Genomic DNA, 18,036 nt, shown 5'->3' with positions numbered 1-18,036 from the left:
AGATGTGCACATCTTGGCTGCAACCGAATCCGAGACAAACGCTCACGAAGTGCTCGGCACCAATTCGTGCGTGGCATTGTGCTGACGTCTTCAATATTCACATGCCTCGTGTCACCAGCTTAGGAGCACGTCCTCAACTTATTTCTCCACCTGCCACTAGAAATCGACCATTAGTAGGCACAAAAAAAGTCGTAAACTCAAATGTTGATAGTTACCAAAGAGGCCAAACTGAACTTTGGAAACACGGTGCTCCGCAGCAACTGCATGAAATATAGTCGCACTTGAGAACGTTTTACATATCGTCTGTCGCTCTCCCAGAATGAAATGATAAAATTCCTAAACACGGTATAATAAGAATCATAGGGCAGTAATACACGTGCTCCTGACAGTTCGCTAGGGACGCCGATTGCGGCGCTGTGCCGGCGGTTGCCATTTTTGTTTGTTGCTTGTGTTTTCATAGTGACACACTTGCAGTTCATTTATCCCTCTTGGTCACCACTTTTTCCAAACTTCTTTTTAGTGTTTTCATGATAGTGACATCTATACTTCTAATTTTTTTTTAATGCCGGGTTGTTGCTATCGGGTGCTCCCGACAGCAATGTCGTTCTAGAAGAAAACGCGGTCTTCTAAAACTCCTTATTATCTGACTAGCGCGGTCAGAAAAAAAAAGTATGGTTTCAAACTCTAGTGTTTATCGAAGTACCGTCAACCTTGAATGTGAATGCATACAGTTTCCCATAATATGAAAAACCCATTCTCCGAGGCAGTTTATGCGGCGGTGCAAAGCACATTTCGGCCAGAGTCACTATACTTAAAGCGAGAATAAAATAAAACGCTGATTCATTTCATCACCGAAAACGTTGTGAACCTGACCAAAGCGAATCCCGCACAGCCACATGAAACTGTCTCACCGAATGGGATATTTGTTGGATACTGTACATCTCTGATATTCCCCAGTGGCGCCGTTTGTGGCGGTATTGAGCGGTATGAATTGTGCTGTCTAACCGTACTTACATAATTGGACTGTCTGGTTTGAACCAACGCGTTCCCAATGACCAATTTCGAAACCCTGAATACTGGAATGTACCTACTTGCCGATTAAACCTAGGAAAATAAATGTTATGCTACAGATTATCTAAACTGCTTAATTGTTTTATTCACAGTGATGTTCACGACGACACCATCAGCATGAAAGAATAGCGTGCGTTGATGTGCCATTTTGTTGTAGACGACTAATGTTTTTGGTGTGCGTGTGTATTTTTTGGTTCTCTCTCGCCTTGGTCACCAGCTGCTGCAGAATGCAATTTGGGGGCCGAGAGCTCGTCAAGCCGTTTCGTGCGGCTTTTTTTCTCGGCCTCCCCAATTGTAAATGGAAAATAAAGATATTATTATTATTATTACTATTATTATTATTATTATTATTATTTTAATACACGAAAACGCTATTACGTTCCTAGCGTAAATACAAGCGTGGCGAAAAGAGATAATTTCGCGCATTAACCCAGGGTAAAATTTGGTGCTCGTCAATACCCTGTCAAAAAAAAAGGCAAAAAGCATACATTAAACAAAAAAAAAAAGTAGCCGATGTCGCATTTGCGCTTACAGTGTCGCGCAGCGCACAGCTCTCGCGGCGGAGCGCCGACCGGAGCAAGAGAAACCCCGCATGAGGCGCTTCCAGCGCTGCCACGCATTGCGAACCGGGCTACTATTGGGCAGGAGATCGAACTATAGGGGGTGGTTTATCGAGCTTGTTGTCCCCACAGCTCGGTGTTTACTAAGCATAACCCAGAAATTATGGCTCGCCTAGCACGGTCTGGGCGCGAGCACTTCGCTCTGACTAGTGCTTTGGTCGCACGAGGAGCAGCCTTCCATGTCGTCATCTTGAATTTCTCTTATATATCAAAATCAAACGAGCAAATTCGGTTTCTTGTGCCCACAGCTGAAGTGTACCGCTAGGGGCGTGATGGTTCTGTTTCCTCCCCAATTGGCATTTCCAATAATCGCCTTCTGCGCGCTGCCATCTTTGCGTACTGGGCCAAGATGCCCAGTAGGCGTTCTGAGCATGCGCAGTTGTCCCCTTCCACGACATATGAGACGCCGCGCATGCGCCCACAGCCCAGTGACTCGTCATTTTTCGCCTACGTGATAAGCACTGGAAATGTGTTTACGCCGACCAAGTGTTACAAAATGCGTCTTCTGCGCATCGGAATGCAAGGAAGCGCACGCCATGCAAAGGTCAACATAGAGGAGGCACAGGGAGCTCGCGATGGCGAGGCAACCATGCGCGCACCGTCATTGGTTGAGGTGGGGGGTAAACAAAGCCACGTGGGCGCATTTGGAGGGAGGAAGGGGGGGATTACAAACGCACGTGGTGCGGAAGGGGAAGACGAACTTATGATCAGGAGAGCTCTGAAAATAACGCATGTTTAATGATGTAATTGACATGTGCAGACACTCCGAATTCGGGAAGGGATGGGCATCGTTCTAGACGCCAATATCCATTCGGGCATCTCCTCGCGTTCGTCGAGGACACTTTTTACGTTATTGCCTGTTTCAATGAAATTTAACTTGTTTGTGTGTTGACTGCGCTGACTGCGCTCTGAATGTGGAACGAAGTATAGACCCGACCCAAATCGCTTTCGAGAAGGGGTAGACGCAAGGTGTTTTATCGACATTTCAGTGTTTCCAGCGTGACTCTGCAGCATGGCTCATTGCAACCGCACCTTCGAGTGTGGCCGGGATCGTGTGTAGTCTGGTGTCGAAGACTAATCTAAATTGTGCAGTGTCTATAATATCCGGAAGAAGAAAGCTTTTGTAGGCAGCTTCCATATCATACTACAGTCCATACCAATACACCAAGGCCGTGGTTGCAATTTGCAATTTGACGATGTGCAGATTCACGCTTTAGAAAGTGGGAATGCCTATCATCTCCATGCGTCCAACATTTTGACAACAAACTGGGTTGATTCCGATCGCCAAGCTCCCAAGGCGGGTGTAGCCCGAAACAACCCATTCCCGTTTGAACCCGTCCCGTTTTGACCCATTCCCGAAACGACCTTCCCGTTTGAACCCGTCCCGTTTCGACCCATTCCCGAAACAACCTTCCCGTTTGAACCTGTCCCGTTTCAACCCGTTCCCGAAACGCTTTTCATATTGAACCCGTAGCCAAGACATAGTCTACGTTTGAAATCGTCCCGTTTGAACCCCTTAATTGGTAGAAAACCCCGCGCATCTCAACCTCTTCGCAAAAAGTGTCCATCGTTCTAATCCTGGTTTGCGCAGTTTTTCTGCTTAAGAATATGTCCCAAAATCATGTTAATGCAATTAATAAAAAGGTGCAGGCGAGCAATTCAGTTCTGTTGTGAAATATTTTTGCTTGTAAACGTATTATTAAAATATGCAATACTTTCAGACAAGCTTCAATGAAATATATTTCTACTTGAACCACTTAAAATGTTTCTTTCAAGATGGTCCCCAAAATGTGTAATTACGAAATGGACTATATACACTGCGCGACAACGTTACCACGAACACGATCTTGGCGATTTTTCGAATTTTACTTCGAAATGGTTTTAGAAGGTATCACATTTTACCGCTTAGGTTAGTGGCCCAGATGAGCACTTTGAAATACACTAGTAATATTGATGGCAGTCTTCTGATTTTTTTGTAGACAAACAGCTAAAACTAACAATCACTTGTTTGCGCTGACGGTTTCGCGCTCTGTACAATAACATGGAGCTTTCGTAGACCGTTTTCGAAGTCACGCGACGCTCCTTCGCAACCCGCTACGATACCCAGAACTCTACAGTCAAGGCCATCGGCGCGCAGGCGCAGTAGCGGCTTCTTCGTTGCGGAGAGCTTAGCGAAAGGGGAAACGCGGTCTACGAAAGCACCTAATGAAGTCTTAGAGTAACGCAGGCAAGCACTTTGAGTAAGCAAAAATTAGCGTTGCCTAAGTTTTTATATTGCGACGCTACTTTTAGGTTACCCAAAGCGCTTACGTGCGTTATTCTAAAACTTCCTTATAGTGAATGGGATACTTTTTAAAAGTGATAAATCATACAGGTTCACGGGCATATAATTGCGACTTCATTTTTTTACAAGTTCAAACACAGAACCGTCGCGCACACAGCTAAAAATCATAAACCACAAAATGCTGTCGCGTTGGTTGAGGAAGTCGAGAAGGAAAATCGCGCCATCAGAAAGGCGGCACTCTAATTGTGATAGTCCGCGGCGGTCACCTGGCCCGCACGGCACCACCATTTGCAAGCTGCTGCAGCGATATCTTTCTCAAGGATCGTCCCGTTTGCAGGTCGATGAAGTTGTAAATGTTCGGGTGAGCCCTCCCTGACACAGCGCTTTTCTTACGGTGCCATGTCTCCGAGGTTGTTTCGGGAGAGGGAGAAGTGATGTGAGCAAGGAGAACAGACACTTGACACTTGAACCTAATCAACTGTTAACGAACAATACACAACTAACCAAACGATGGCCGAAGCGGGAAGGTTGTTTCGGGAAAGGGCCAAATGGGAAAGGATGAAACGGGAAGGTCGTTTTGAAACGGGTCGAAACGGGAAAGGATGAAACGGGAAGGTCGTTTTGAGACGGGTCGAAACGGGAAGGTACAAACGGGAAGGTTGTTTCGGGAATGGGTCGAAACGGGAACCACCCAAATAACCCCCCAAGGCACGGTAGGCGCTCGAAGCGCATCATGCGTGATTTCCTCTTCTCCCGTCGTCGTTCTATTGTGGTAGCTCTTATGTCTGGCAACTCTGCACCAGCAAAGTAAATCACTCGTTATTGCTCATTGCCGAAAATAAAATATCCATTGGTGCACTAGTAAATCATTTAAAAAAGATAATCAGGGAAATAATGGCGCAGCAGCGACTTTACGTTTCTGCAATGACAGCCACCGGAGGGAACCACGCAGAGACGTGACGCGCGAACTCTCGCGTTAGACGGTAGGACTCTGAAGGTTCTGTTATACTTCGACTTTGAGCGCAGCGAACGCAGCGTAGCGCAGAACGCGCGCGCCTTTCATTGGCCGGCGAGCAGGCGGCGCTGTCACACAACTCTCACGCAGCATACAATATGCTATCGTTGCATTCAGTTACGGTTAATGCCGGGCTGTGCCAACCTGAGCAGGCAATAGAACGTGCACATGTGTGAACCCGATTTCCAACCAGCCTTAAGAGGCCCCATGGCAGCCATCTCTGAATGTGCGACGTTTCGTTTTTGGACATTATTTAATAACGTCTGCGGGGAAAAGAAGAACTGAACGCCAATCTAGGTTTCGTAAATAAAAGTTATTAATAAGTTAAAGAGAAATTTAGAAAGTGATTCTCGCTCGCCGTTTTTGCCTCGACTAGTTTCGTTATTGCTATTTTCTGTTCTCAAATGCTTAGCACCAACACGTGATTTTGCAATCTCAATTTTTTTATTATCTTAAATTTAGGTGGATCTTTTTTTCTTTTCAAAATAGGACAAACGTTTCGCGAACACTTTTGCTTTAAAAACATTCGAAATAAAAACAAATTGAGAAAAGTGTTACGGTGCGAAAACTGAATAGCAGAGAGTTTTAGTTTTAGTAGACCGTATGCTTCAGATTGCGCGGGCTCAGCAGGCGCGAGCCCAATCCATGCTTCAAAGTGAAGCATGACTTGCAAGCGGGGCGTTCTCAGCTCTTACGTATTCCTGCTTGTGTATATGGCAAGCACGTGTATATCCATGCATGAGGGCTTACTGGATTTACACGTCTCTGCATGCCGCACATTCTTGCAAGAATGTCAAACAACAGCGGGTAGCTCACCCGTCGTTAAAAGTGCTGAGCATGCTCACCAGCGGCGGGATATAACTCAACCATTGCGAGGCTTGTATTTCTTTCCACTACCGGTAAAGTATACAAAGACGTTATAACCGAATGAATCAGCAGTTTTAATTCAAAAGTACTTATTGACTAGAAGGGTCCCATTGCAATCTCTTCATATACATCGTGCAGTCCTAACGGGAGTATAGGGGAAAATGGCCTAGGGGGTAGTTAATGTGCCTCCACACCTGTCGAGTGTACATCATGATCTGTTTTGTTTCTTGTAAAGGTATCCGAGGCTTGGGTGCTTAGTATGACGCCGGTTTCGCTTCGAGCATATTGACAATAAAGAATTTGAGCAGCTGCATGGTTGAAGCTTGCACTGCGTTTTTCGCAAATCCGAGAGGAGCTCAGTTCGTTCGTAGGTGCTTTAAAGGGGCGATGCAACGACTTTTGTATTTTGCGCAAATACCGCTTAGAACGGATCTCTGACGTTAATGACCTGTTAAACTCCCGTTCGTTTTTCACCACACGCAATCGAAGTCGCAGACAAAAATAAACGAAAACGAGCAGAGTTCACCTCCTCAACTCGCAGCCAGAACAAGCGGCCATGTGATCTGGAGCCGATTATATGCCGCCAATGTGGATCATAGCCACGCGCTGGGGTTGGCAAGGCACAGGACACGCGCTGAGTTCGAGACATTGTTATGGTTCGGCTGTTGTCGTCATTGCAGCGATTGGACACAGGACACTACCCGAATGCTTCTCGAGCTATCGATTATCACGAGCCCAAATCGAGTGTCCACACCATGCTCGGGTCCAATCTATGAGCCGCATTCAAATATCGTCACTGGGCGGTACTGCTACCGCCCAGCTACGTCATCAGGTTTTGCGAAGGAGAGATTGAATGAAAACACTCGGTTTTGTCCTCGAAATTACAGCGCAACAAAGGACTATCTTGGTCAGTGGCGATAAGTGCGAGTATCCTTGAACCCACTAGTGCCAGTAAGCTCGTGTAAAGTGAAAAACATTACAATTGAATATCGTTGTACCGCCCCTTTAAATCACCCGGAGTATGAGATCAAATCCGCAGCCTCTGTATGTCTGCGTTAACGCAGAGCCTAACATAGTAATAATGTAATGAAACGCCATCGCAATGTGAAACAGCAGGCACCTTCACACGTGTAAAGGTGCGGCCTTCACATATGAAATTTGCATGCCATCGCTCTTTTTAGGGCGTTTTTAAGTGACATCACTATTTTGTTGCTGTTTAATAGAGCTCGGCGTTCGCGCGTGCCCAACACCATATCACAATAAAATGGCGGCGAAAATTGCGTTAGTAAAAACAACCTATACGAAAACAACGACCGCTATGCTCACGGTAAGCTTTCGGTGAAAAATGAAAATCATATATTGATAATATTTGGCCCAAAATAAAACAATAAAGGATAACATAAGTACGCTGGTAGCTAGGGCTGGGCGTCAAATAAAATTTTTAACCTGATTAATCACCACTCTTTAATCGAATAATTAATCGATTAATCGGTCTCGTTAATTTCCATGCATACTGGTTAAACTTTTTTTGTTTTGCTTTTGTTGAATATGTGATGAACAATATAATTTAGATTATGAATCATCCTTGATGTGCAGTTGAGAAAAATTCAAAGATACTTACACTCACAGATTATGACTTCCGTTGCATGAGGCAAAGAGATTCGTTGTATTCTCCGGCAAGACCGACCTTCTTCGATTGTTCGCAATAGTCTCCGCTGAACTAAACGCACACTCGCGCGGCATTGAAGTGGCCGGTACACGTGTACCTTCTGCCCCTCGTCTGGAGTTACAAATCTCGCTCCTACAGTTCTCTTTAGGTTAAACATTTACCTAAAGTATGCCCTTCATACGGGCTTACTCGTCCACGTCTGCTTGGTGAAAGCGTTTAATTTTTACTTCCTTTTGGTTCGTCAAAAGTTTACCGATTAATCGGTTAAAGATAATTTCGATTAAACTATTAATCATTAATCCGTACGTTAATATATCATTTGCCCAGCCCTACTGGTAGCACGTTATTGTGCTCCAGTCAACAGTCGACTGGAGCAAAGTCACCAAGAAATAAAACGGGCACAACTTGATCCGTCGTGAGAAGGAGATTTGTTTCGCAAGAGATAAAGGCATCCCACTCATTCAAGAACCTCACTTCAACAAACATGTTTACTACCTGCTGAATAGAAATCGAAGATGTTACCATCATAAACGCGGAATCATAATAAAAATCCCCGCGAAGTTAATTATTTTGTGGCTCTGACGTCAGATGACCTGCATGGTGGGCGAAGGGATCTAAGCGCCAATTTTCCCCGGTGGGTTTTTGTTTGTCTATTTTGTGCGGCTTCCTATTGTGCTCTAGTCCATTTGCTCTGTTGCTTCCTACTATGAACTTTAACAATTTCCCCGAAGGAATCAGACGCAAAACTGCTCAATAATGCACTCGACGCAGTTGTCGGTCCACATGAAAGAACCAGGTATGCACACGGTACCTGGTTCGTACTGATATGAGATTTGCTACGTTCCATCATCGAATATACTGTTGTTACATTTCTATCTTGTTTTCCAACGCATTGCAATCTTCATGTGCTTAATTAGAGAACTCTGAGCTACTTTGCCGAACACACAACCTGGCCGCTCTCAAGATGCAATGCTGTTGGTTTTTAGTTGTGGTCATTAATTTGATACATAGCCACACGTACTGGTAATACGGAAATGTGAACAAGTCCCCTTGAAACAACTCCCAGAAATTTAATATTTATAGCGGCTGGATTAACGCTGTATTCGTCGTCCTTCTTCCACCCCTGATTCAGGGTCCAAGGAACGTTTACGGCAGCAAACATAAATACACAGGACGTATGTAAACGAAAAAAAATCACCTTTTCAAGCTTCCACTGAGCGAAAACAAAACGGCAAGGCATATGAAAAAAAAAGAAGAAAAAAAGTGAACCGTTAACATGCTATTTTCTTAGTTTAGTAACATTATATTGAATGTCGCGAAACGTTCAAAAGTACACTCGAGATACTCCGCCGTGTAGCTTTCTGTAATTTAAATTAAATTTGGCATTAGACCCACTAACATTTTTGTAACGTTGTTGGGCATGAGGTCACATAGTACAACTAGATCAACAAAACGACACCGCAGGGTACCAGAGTTTGTTTTAGAAAGAAAAATATTTTGGGAAAATTACCGATCTCATTGCAACCAAAGTGTGCCCACCTTGATCAAACCTACATTTTTTTTTAATTATTTTTATTATAGATGCCTAGACGAAAGTTGGTTTACTATGAGATAAAATGTATCTCTTCATTGAGCACATTTGTTTCTTTCCAGTTACTTGAAGTACAAAGACAGACAAGACGTGCCCTCTTCAACCGGTGCCTTTTGCATGCATCGTATCATGTCTTCGAATACTGGAAAGTTTGCGTTCAGAGTATCTTTAGAGTGTGGTATTTATATTTTGAATCGTTCACAGGGCTTTCTGCACGTGGACTTATCGTTTTCGAAAGCGAATCGGGGTGTACAGTCCCCATCAAACTTATACGGAACACGCGAACTGTGTTTTCTCACGGAGACGCTATCCTGGAGGCAGCAGAACAATGCTCCGTGAGGTAGTGTTTTGAGGTGCTCCACTGAGTGGCTACGTCAAACAGCCGTTGCTTGGCCTCCGCCAGGAGAGCACTCCTATGACGAAGGACAGAGTTCGCGTGTTTTATGTAAATTTGGTGAATCCTGTACGTATTCATCAGGATGTCGAAAGAATCATGGCATCACCGGACTTTCTAAGCCTGTGTAGTGTGATGATAATGCAATTAATGCAAAGGTGCAAGCAAGCTGGACAAGGATGACGAAAATAGTCCCTGGAGAAGAGAAAACAAGTGGGACAAAGGACAAACACAAATCTCCAAACATAGCTAGCTGACTGTTGTGAGACCGAAAAAATCCGCCTGGTCCTGGTATCGAATCGGGGACCTCTCCATTTCCAGTGGAGCTCTCTACCAACTGAGCTAACCAGGGGTTAGATGTCAGTAGAGCAAACAGATTTTATCAGCTGCCACTAGTCTAGCACCAACAAGAGTGAACGGCTTGCATTTTTAAGGTTATGATGATAATGCAGTTAAATGCAAAGGTGCAAGCGAGCTGGACAAGAATGACGAAAATAATCCCTGGAGAAGGAGAAACAAGTGGGACAAAGGACAGGCACAGATTTCCAGTCACAGCTAAATGACTGGTGCGCGACCGAAAAAATCCGCCTGGAAATGGAGAAAAAATCTACTGGAAGTGGAGAGGTCCCTTGTTCGATACCAGAGCCAGGCGGATTTTTTCGGTCGCGCACCAGTCAAATAGCTGTGTTTGATGATTTGTGTTTGTCCTTTCTCTCCCCTCTTTCCTCTTCTCCAGGGATTATTTTCGTCATCTGTGTAGTGTATTTTAAGGATATACTGTCCATATTACGTTGCAGCATCTGAGTGCTTTTCTTCCATTTAAAACCGTAATACAGCACTCTTCCTTTTTGAAGGCAGAAATGAGCATATTTATGGTATTGGGAAAGCCGTAACCACCAAGAAGATAGTAAAGAAATACCTCTCCTCTTGACGTCCTTGCAATACAATAGTTGAAATCAGGGCCGGCCTTACACCATCAAGCGCCTTGGGCAAACAACAAACGTGGCGCTTCCCCCCCCCCCCCCCCCCCCTTCCTTTTATACGGCCCTGTCGACTGGGTACAACATCAGGTTGTTAATGAACAGATGAATTGTGGCCCAGCACGAGCGTTTTGTCAGACGAGAACAGTATTCCAAAAACGAACGGTGATCGAGCATATACATACTCATTGCTTGTCAACAAGCTCGTTTGCCCACAGGAGCTGTGGGCACTGCGCATACTCATGAACCCGTTTGAGCAAGAAAGCCATCTGCGCGGGCGCAGTCCCACATGCAGCGCCACCGCTTCTGCATGACGTCAGCAAGTTGAGTTTGTGTATAGCGTCGTGTCGGGCGCCGCGTTTAAATAAATCAAAAAGCAAAAAAGAAATTCAAAAGGGGGCGCGGCGGCGCCGCCCTTTTGATGGCGTCCTGTAGGACTACCCAGGTCACCCACCCCTATGACCGGCCCTGGTTGAAATACTGAAACTTCATTTTGCAATAATGTAAAAATAAGCTAGAAAGATGTAATGTGATACCTTAATGTAAAACCAGTATGGGAACACTGAGTTTATATTTTACTTACTGATATGACAAAACAGAAAACAAATCGAGAAATTTTGTGCACTGGAGGAACTCCTGCCGTACGTTGAATAAACCATAGGTTCTAGAACTTACCAGTAAGGGAACCAATGCTCTAAGATAAAGCTCAAGTTTTGAGATCACACGTGCGGGGCTCTTGATGCCGTTACCCCCAAAGTTACGCGGACGTCGACTGGTGAACTCGCCCGACTCACTGATTCAGGTATGCAAACAATAAATATCCATTATTCCGTTGTGGGAATGCTCCCGTGCGTCATTATGTCAGGTTTTTATTTTTGTTTGCTAAACAAGACAAAGTATATTGATACTGATCAATACACACTTTCTCAACAATGTTGTGGGTGCTTTGTTTTCATTGCCTTCCTATCAGCGTTTTGTAGTTCTTCTGACACAGAAACATTCACGGATAAAACTAGATCACCTCAAGATCCGAGTTCGACAGTACTTCGAACGAAAAGGTTCTAAGGACGGATTTAAATGTGACTCATTAGCGTGCACTCTCAGCTAAAAAGTGGCCGTCAAGTGTATTAGCCCGCATAACATTGAGTGGCGAAGAGACTTTGTCCACTTCCAACAATTCTAAGATCTATTGGATAGAAACGGGTTCCTTATTGTGGCTACCAGGGGAGGAAACCGCACCTCTGCATTGACACTCTTACACGATACCCGTTTCTTTAAGATTTGCCCCAGCTGCACGGCCACACAGATGCCTTGGAGGCCACGGTGTGACCATGTTAGCGATGTGGGCATTTCATAGGATAAATATTAGCAACGTCTGCAATGGTTCGTTCAGTATAATGGTCCTCAGCCTGACTTATATTAGCCTCAGAGATTTTATGATAAATTTCCAAAAGTGCGGATAGCAAACAAGCCGCACAAAATAAAACCGTATTTCGAGTGCAAGCCCTGTAAGAAAACATGCTAAACAATTGTGTATGCACATTTTATTAAAAAAAAGAAGAAAAAAAACTACAAAAAACAACAGGAGAACGTTTTTTTAGTAGGGGTTACCCAAAAAATAAGATTGTTTAGGGACTGTCCCGGTACAATGATTGTTGACAGTAATTACATTAGTTGAACATATTGCTTTAGACGAAGCACAACGCGATTAGTACCAAATCAAGCTGTACGTACTTATGTACTCCTCACCTGCAAGTGCGATGTCCATATTGTCAGGGCTTCCTAGTAGAGACTGTCCATGAACATTAGACGAACTGGCGGAATACGCTGAGGGCCCCAGGTCCGGTGGCAAACTCTGCATCTGCGAAACCGGACTCGGCACCGGGCTCGGGGGAGGCTGCTTTATGTAGGGTGCCCCGTGACCGGCGTGGGGTGGGCAGGTACCCCACCCGGCCATGGGCTCCATTGTGATGCTCGACGGCGTTGCGCTGTATATCGAAGAGTTCATAGAAAAATCCGAGCTCTGGCTGGCCATGGACGTCATGGACTGCTGGAGTGAGCAGTTGGTCAGGTAGTGGTGCCCTACTGCGCCCAGCGTGTTTTGACCAGCTGACGTGAAGCTGCAGTGCGATGTCGGGGTCAGAGCGTTTGAGGATGACGACATCATGGATTGTGGATCTGCAGTGATGTAGGCTTGGTGGTGTCCTGCTGCTATTTGAGCGTGGCTAGGAAGGGATCCGGACTGGTGCTGTGGTTGGCTGAGAAGATCATAAGGCGAAGGTGAAAGAAGACCGCCGCTTGAGGCAGTCGGGTAGTAAGTCGTGTAAGGCTTCATCGTCTGGTATTTCCTTCTAAACCCACGCGGTCTCCGTCGGAAGGACCCTTCTTCAAACATCAGTTCACTGCTGGGGTCGATAGTCCAGTAATGTCCCTTCCCAGGACGTCCCAGGCCCTTGGGGAGCTTGATGAAGCACTCATTTAGAGACAAGTTGTGTCTGACGGAATTCTTCCATCCTTGGTAAGCTCCACGGAAGAACGGAAACTCTCGTTGCAGAAAGTTGTAGATTTCGTTCAAGGTTAGGCGCTTGGACGGTGAGCTCTGTATAGCCATGACTATAAGAGCGATGTACGAGTAAGGAGGTTTCTCTTGTCGCCTGACGCCTGCTCCCGATTTCTTGGTGGTAGACACAACCTTTTCCTCAGAGTCAGGCTCATTTGTCGTCGTCAAAGTGGTGCCGCTGCTGGAGCTGCAGCTCACCGCAGGCATGCTAATTGAAAGTTGATCGAGGCGGACATGTTCGCAGAGTTGATTTGGATCGTGGCTGCTATCCATGGGGCTGGGCATTGGCATTTCGACCTTGACCATCTTCATCATAAAGCGACGTCACTGCACAAAACACTGCCACAAACCGTTCCGTGACGCAAAGCTGGCTCGATCGCTACTCCAAAGCGTACTCACGATGCGGGGGCAAAGCTTACGTCATTTTCAACCTCATTTTGCCCAATCACGTAGTCTTCAAGGCGTACTGAGGGCAGTCCGATGCGGCGCAGTCCGCCACCGCGAAGCGTCGAGAACATTCGGTCGGGGTTCGAGCGATCCCTTCGGAGAGCGTCGTATATACGGCACGCGGAGCAGCTCGAGCGAGGTGCGCGAACACACAAAAAAAGCCTGGGGCGAGCTTGCTTACTGTTGAGGCGATTGTCTGGCATGGAGTGAGGGGAGGCTGCTCAAGAGCGGGGGAGGCAAAAAAAGATAGAAGAGTGCAAGGGGCGGGCTTTCCCCACATTGGTTGCGAGGATAATCGTAAATCAGGACGGACCGCAGGCGAACGTCTCCCTCGAGTGGGCGGACGCCTCGGGGGAGGGCGCAGCGGCTCGCGCAGGCTGTCGCAGCCCCAGAGACAAGAGAGATACCCAGCATCGGGCCGTTCAAGCGGCCTCGGGCCTTTTTTTTTTTTTTTTTTTTTTTTCTGCCGGAGTTTGTGCCCAGAAGGTTGTGCTGACGCAATCAGAGGATGGGCCGAGTTGCGTGCCCAAGTCGTCACCCCGGCGCACGGGCTGTGCGCCTCGTGCCGCCGCTGCAGCAGCGCCGGCGTCGTGGATGCCGATAGAAAAAGCTTTCGTGGATTTTGTCTTATTGATTGCGTCACTTCGATTCAAAGGCGCAGACTCTGAGTTTGTGTAACAGTGGAATGGGACCTAACATCCGTGTATGCTTGATTAATTGCACTGAGTTCGGAAGGAAAACGTCCTGCAGATTGTGAAATCGAAAAACAGATAGGGTGTATCCATGTTGTTTTTGTGTTCGTGTTTGGTTCATGGCAGTCAATTAACTAGTATTTCTTCAACGTTTACATTCTTTTTTTTTTAACTTTTTTTTACAAATGGCATTGGATAATTCCGGTAATTTGTGCAATACGGTACCCCTATATTTTGTTTTGCTCGTAGGTTTTTCTATTGGATGAATGATCTTAAGAACGGGCTGCAGATGGCAGGAAGGACACGATGAATAAATAAACATCTACGAAAGAGACGTGACCACGCGTGCATATCTTTCATCTAACAATATAGGTATAATACTTTCAAAAGGGCATCAACAGTAACCAACCCACAAGTTGAAGAAGGGAATGAAAGCAGAGACGAAACAAAAATTAATTGGCAGGAAGAGATGATTACTGTCAGCTGATCAAGCAGGAAGAGATCAAAGCAACCATGTCAGTTCTTACATTGAGAAATAAAACCTCTGCCTTCATCGAGACGAATGGCGGCGCGGAAGCATTATTGACAAAATTCCCGACTATATGACGAAAGACTCAAGATTTTCTCGCCCTCACTATGTTGGGTTAGAATTACTTGGAGAGGCTAAAGTATCTTGATACTGTCTGTTAGAAGTAATTACAACCAGCGCGAATGACGAAGCACATTTCGCAGGAACAAAATGGCCTTCTTCAGTTTATTCTATTGCTGTCCGCCGCCATTCGCTTCCGAAACCCACGTTGTCACGCAGTCGACGTGTCAAAGACTGCCGGTACTTGTAACACTAAGAAGCGCAAAGAGCGAATTCTATATAGTAACTGCAGAATATACAGTGTGCTGATCACTAGCTTTGCCCAAAGGTCGAGAGCGGTCCCGCGATCATACCTACAGCACCCCAACTGCACTCAGTCGTGAATTCTCGCCTTTCCACTGTCGTTCTTCCACTCTTGACCGCACACCCTCGCTCGCTGAGTAGAAGTGCAGGGTGGCGCTGCTATCGACTTAGAGATGACGCTCCGAGGTGGAATCGAGGGACCGGTCTCGTTTGCACTACCGTCACACCTCCTTCTTTTAGCCCACCATGACCATGCCTCCACCTGCGCACTGTCGAAATTCTAGTCGCCTAGAATCAAAGGAAATAACAACCGACATAGGCGGGATAGAAGAGCAATACTGTGAGGGGATTCATCAGAGGTTCGTATAGCTTCCACGTCTTGTATTATTTTCGTTTTTTTTTTCATCACATGCTTGTGCCATTAAATAAATAAAAAAAAGAAACCGATACTATTATTCCAAAATTAGAGCTGAAGAACTTTGGTTAGTTTAGCAATTTGTTCACACTACAGATTGTTCTTAAAGCTATTTGAAATATAATTGATACCTAATAACCTCAAATCCAAGATAATTTTACTGAAACTACACGGCGCCTGGAACAACTCTTCTACCGGTGTATTTACCGTCCCATACCTTCCATGCATCGAAAGTTGTCCTGAGGGGCAAGAAATCGCGTCAGAGGAGCAGGCGTACCTCATGCTGTCAGATGTCGCGATCCTGGCGGTTGTTCGTAAAAGTGCTGGAGAACAAGGCGGGCGGACGCAAGGGTCGTGTCGTCGCGGCCTCCCGTCTCGTGTCTGCTTCGCTTTTCGTCGACTGTCTGGCAGCAGAGCAAACTACACCAGAGCACGGGCGTCAGGCGCATCCACTTCCGCCGCTGTTCTACCGCAAGGATCGCGGCAGTCAACAAATAAAATAAAAATTGTTTAACATTCATTTTTGCACGATGTCGGAGACCGGGTGTACAGGTAAAAACTAAAAAGTCACCAAAATGCGACTGACTGGGTCTGCACTCCCCCCCCCCCCCCCCCCCCCCCTTAGAGAGTACAATACAGGCACGTAGCCAGGATTTTGTTGGTGGGGGGGGGGGGGGGGGCACCCATGACAAAATGCTGTATGAGGGGGATGGGGGAGAGGAGGACCCATGCAAAATAGAAGATTTCGGGGGGGGGGGGGGGGGCGGGCCCCCTGGGCCTCCCCGCTGGCTACGTGCCTGGTACAATAGTTAGGTAAAAAAGATTTGGTACACAATAAACACGATACAGAAAATGCGTGTTAAAATATACAGCGAGCACATATAGAAAAAGGGCATAAGCAAAGTTGGGTAGGTGATAACTTATAAGTGAAAAAAAAAAGTTTGAGGCCCAATGATTGAGAGAGTTGAGTAAGGATATCAATGTGAATGACAGCGATTGATTTCTATTGTGAGTGAATGTGTGAGGAATGTACCACGTTTCACTTTGGCGAGTGTTATATTTTGCAGTTTTTCATTAAGTTCGATAATTGTAAGATAAAGTTGATTTTTTTTCTGCGTAATATCGCTTGGGCAATGTGCTAATATATAGGGATTGAAGAGTATAGATTGCAAGGTTTCTGAAAATTGGTACTGAATTAGCATTGTATTTCGAATTGGAAATATCGCGCATAGCTTTCCTTTCCCTAGTGAGAAAAAAAAAAAGTTTATAAATATTAGAGATGATAGTTTTCCCACGACTAAATTGCTGTATAGCTAAGGTGCGAAAGGACCAAAACGAGTTGTAAATTAACAAGTATATGTTACCGGGAAGAAAGAGAAAAAAAAAAAACGTAGTCCTGTAAGAGCACCAACAACGCGAGCAAGTTTGTTACCAACCATATCAATATGTTTGTTCCAAATGAGATTCTATTTGAAAAAAAAAAAAAGCCTCAAAATTTTTACTGAAGTTACTCCTGATGGTACCAATCACAAGGCTTTCCTTTATATTTTTTTACCATTTTTAGGCCTGAAAAGCACAGCCTTGAATTTACTTGTGTTGATTGTTAATAAATGAATGTGGCCCATGTGTCTAGCTTACTCAACACATCATTTTACTGACCTATTAAATCCTTAACACCAGTAGAAGCAAAAAATAGGCTTCCGGCGACGGCATAACCTACAAAATGTGTATTATCGTCAAGGTTTATGATGCCATTGTAACACCATAAGCACAAAGTGGCAATTTTCGAGTATTATTTGTGTCAGATAAAGGAGAAATCAGCGATAACAAAAACAAACTCCAGTGGTGGGTTTCGCATTGTATACATGCTTTCCTTCAAATTGTATATAAGTTCTTTTTCAGATTAACATTTATGAATATATCGTTTCAATAATATATATTTATTCTTAGTCCACCTGCTTGATTAATTATATGATAACTGCGCTGTTCTTGAATAGAGAAATAAGGCAATTCAGACAGGAGTCTCCGCCTCGCGTGGTACTTGTCATTATTGAGGAGAGCGTAATACTTCATTTCAACGTTCACTAAAAAAAATACAATTATACGTTTGTCAGTTCTAACCGAGATTGGTTCTTGTAAATTTATTCCCGAGACGACATTTCGTTGAACAGAGTGAAACGCCGATCTTTTTCACGTTAGCCTGCCATCGTCTGTAGAATCTTGTTGAAGCTTTGAAGGGTTGTAGGCTTCAGCAGTTTCCACGGCACTCTCAATATAATGCTCTTTCTGCAGTACTTAGTATAAAATTTAGACATATGTTTTCTTTACTAAAACGCAATATGACCTACTCACTGTCAATATTACCCGCCCCAAAAACTCCATTAATCTAATGAAGGCATTCACTTGGTTGTAATAAACGCTTTCGCGGTTGCTCGGCCATTTGAATTTGAAGTTACAATGACTTGGTGGCTGCACGTTTCTTCACCGCGAAACAATTTTACGTGAATCAATTGGCCGGATACAGGAAACACCTCCTATG

At 45.1% G+C, this 18,036-nt stretch overlaps 1 protein-coding gene across 1 annotated transcript in view; it reads right to left on the bottom strand.

Moving 5' to 3' along the window:
* Positions 1-13,691, bottom strand: part of LOC8036846 (forkhead box protein F1-like) — a 58,803-nt gene extending 45,112 nt beyond the window's left edge. Inside the window, exon 1 of the mRNA XM_002412027.4 lies at positions 12,241-13,691. Within this exon, the coding sequence (XP_002412072.3) occupies positions 12,241-13,366 (1,126 nt within the window). The 5' untranslated portion in view covers positions 13,367-13,691. The remainder of the gene's footprint in view (positions 1-12,240) is intronic.
* Positions 13,692-18,036: the final 4,345 nt, after the last annotated feature.

This window comes from Ixodes scapularis, unplaced genomic scaffold, assembly GCF_016920785.2.
Source record: "Ixodes scapularis isolate PalLabHiFi unplaced genomic scaffold, ASM1692078v2 PGA_scaffold9__187_contigs__length_104089568, whole genome shotgun sequence".
In the NCBI taxonomy this organism is placed as follows: Eukaryota; Metazoa; Arthropoda; class Arachnida; order Ixodida; family Ixodidae; genus Ixodes; species Ixodes scapularis.
This window is presented reverse-complemented; position numbering and strand designations above follow the sequence as displayed.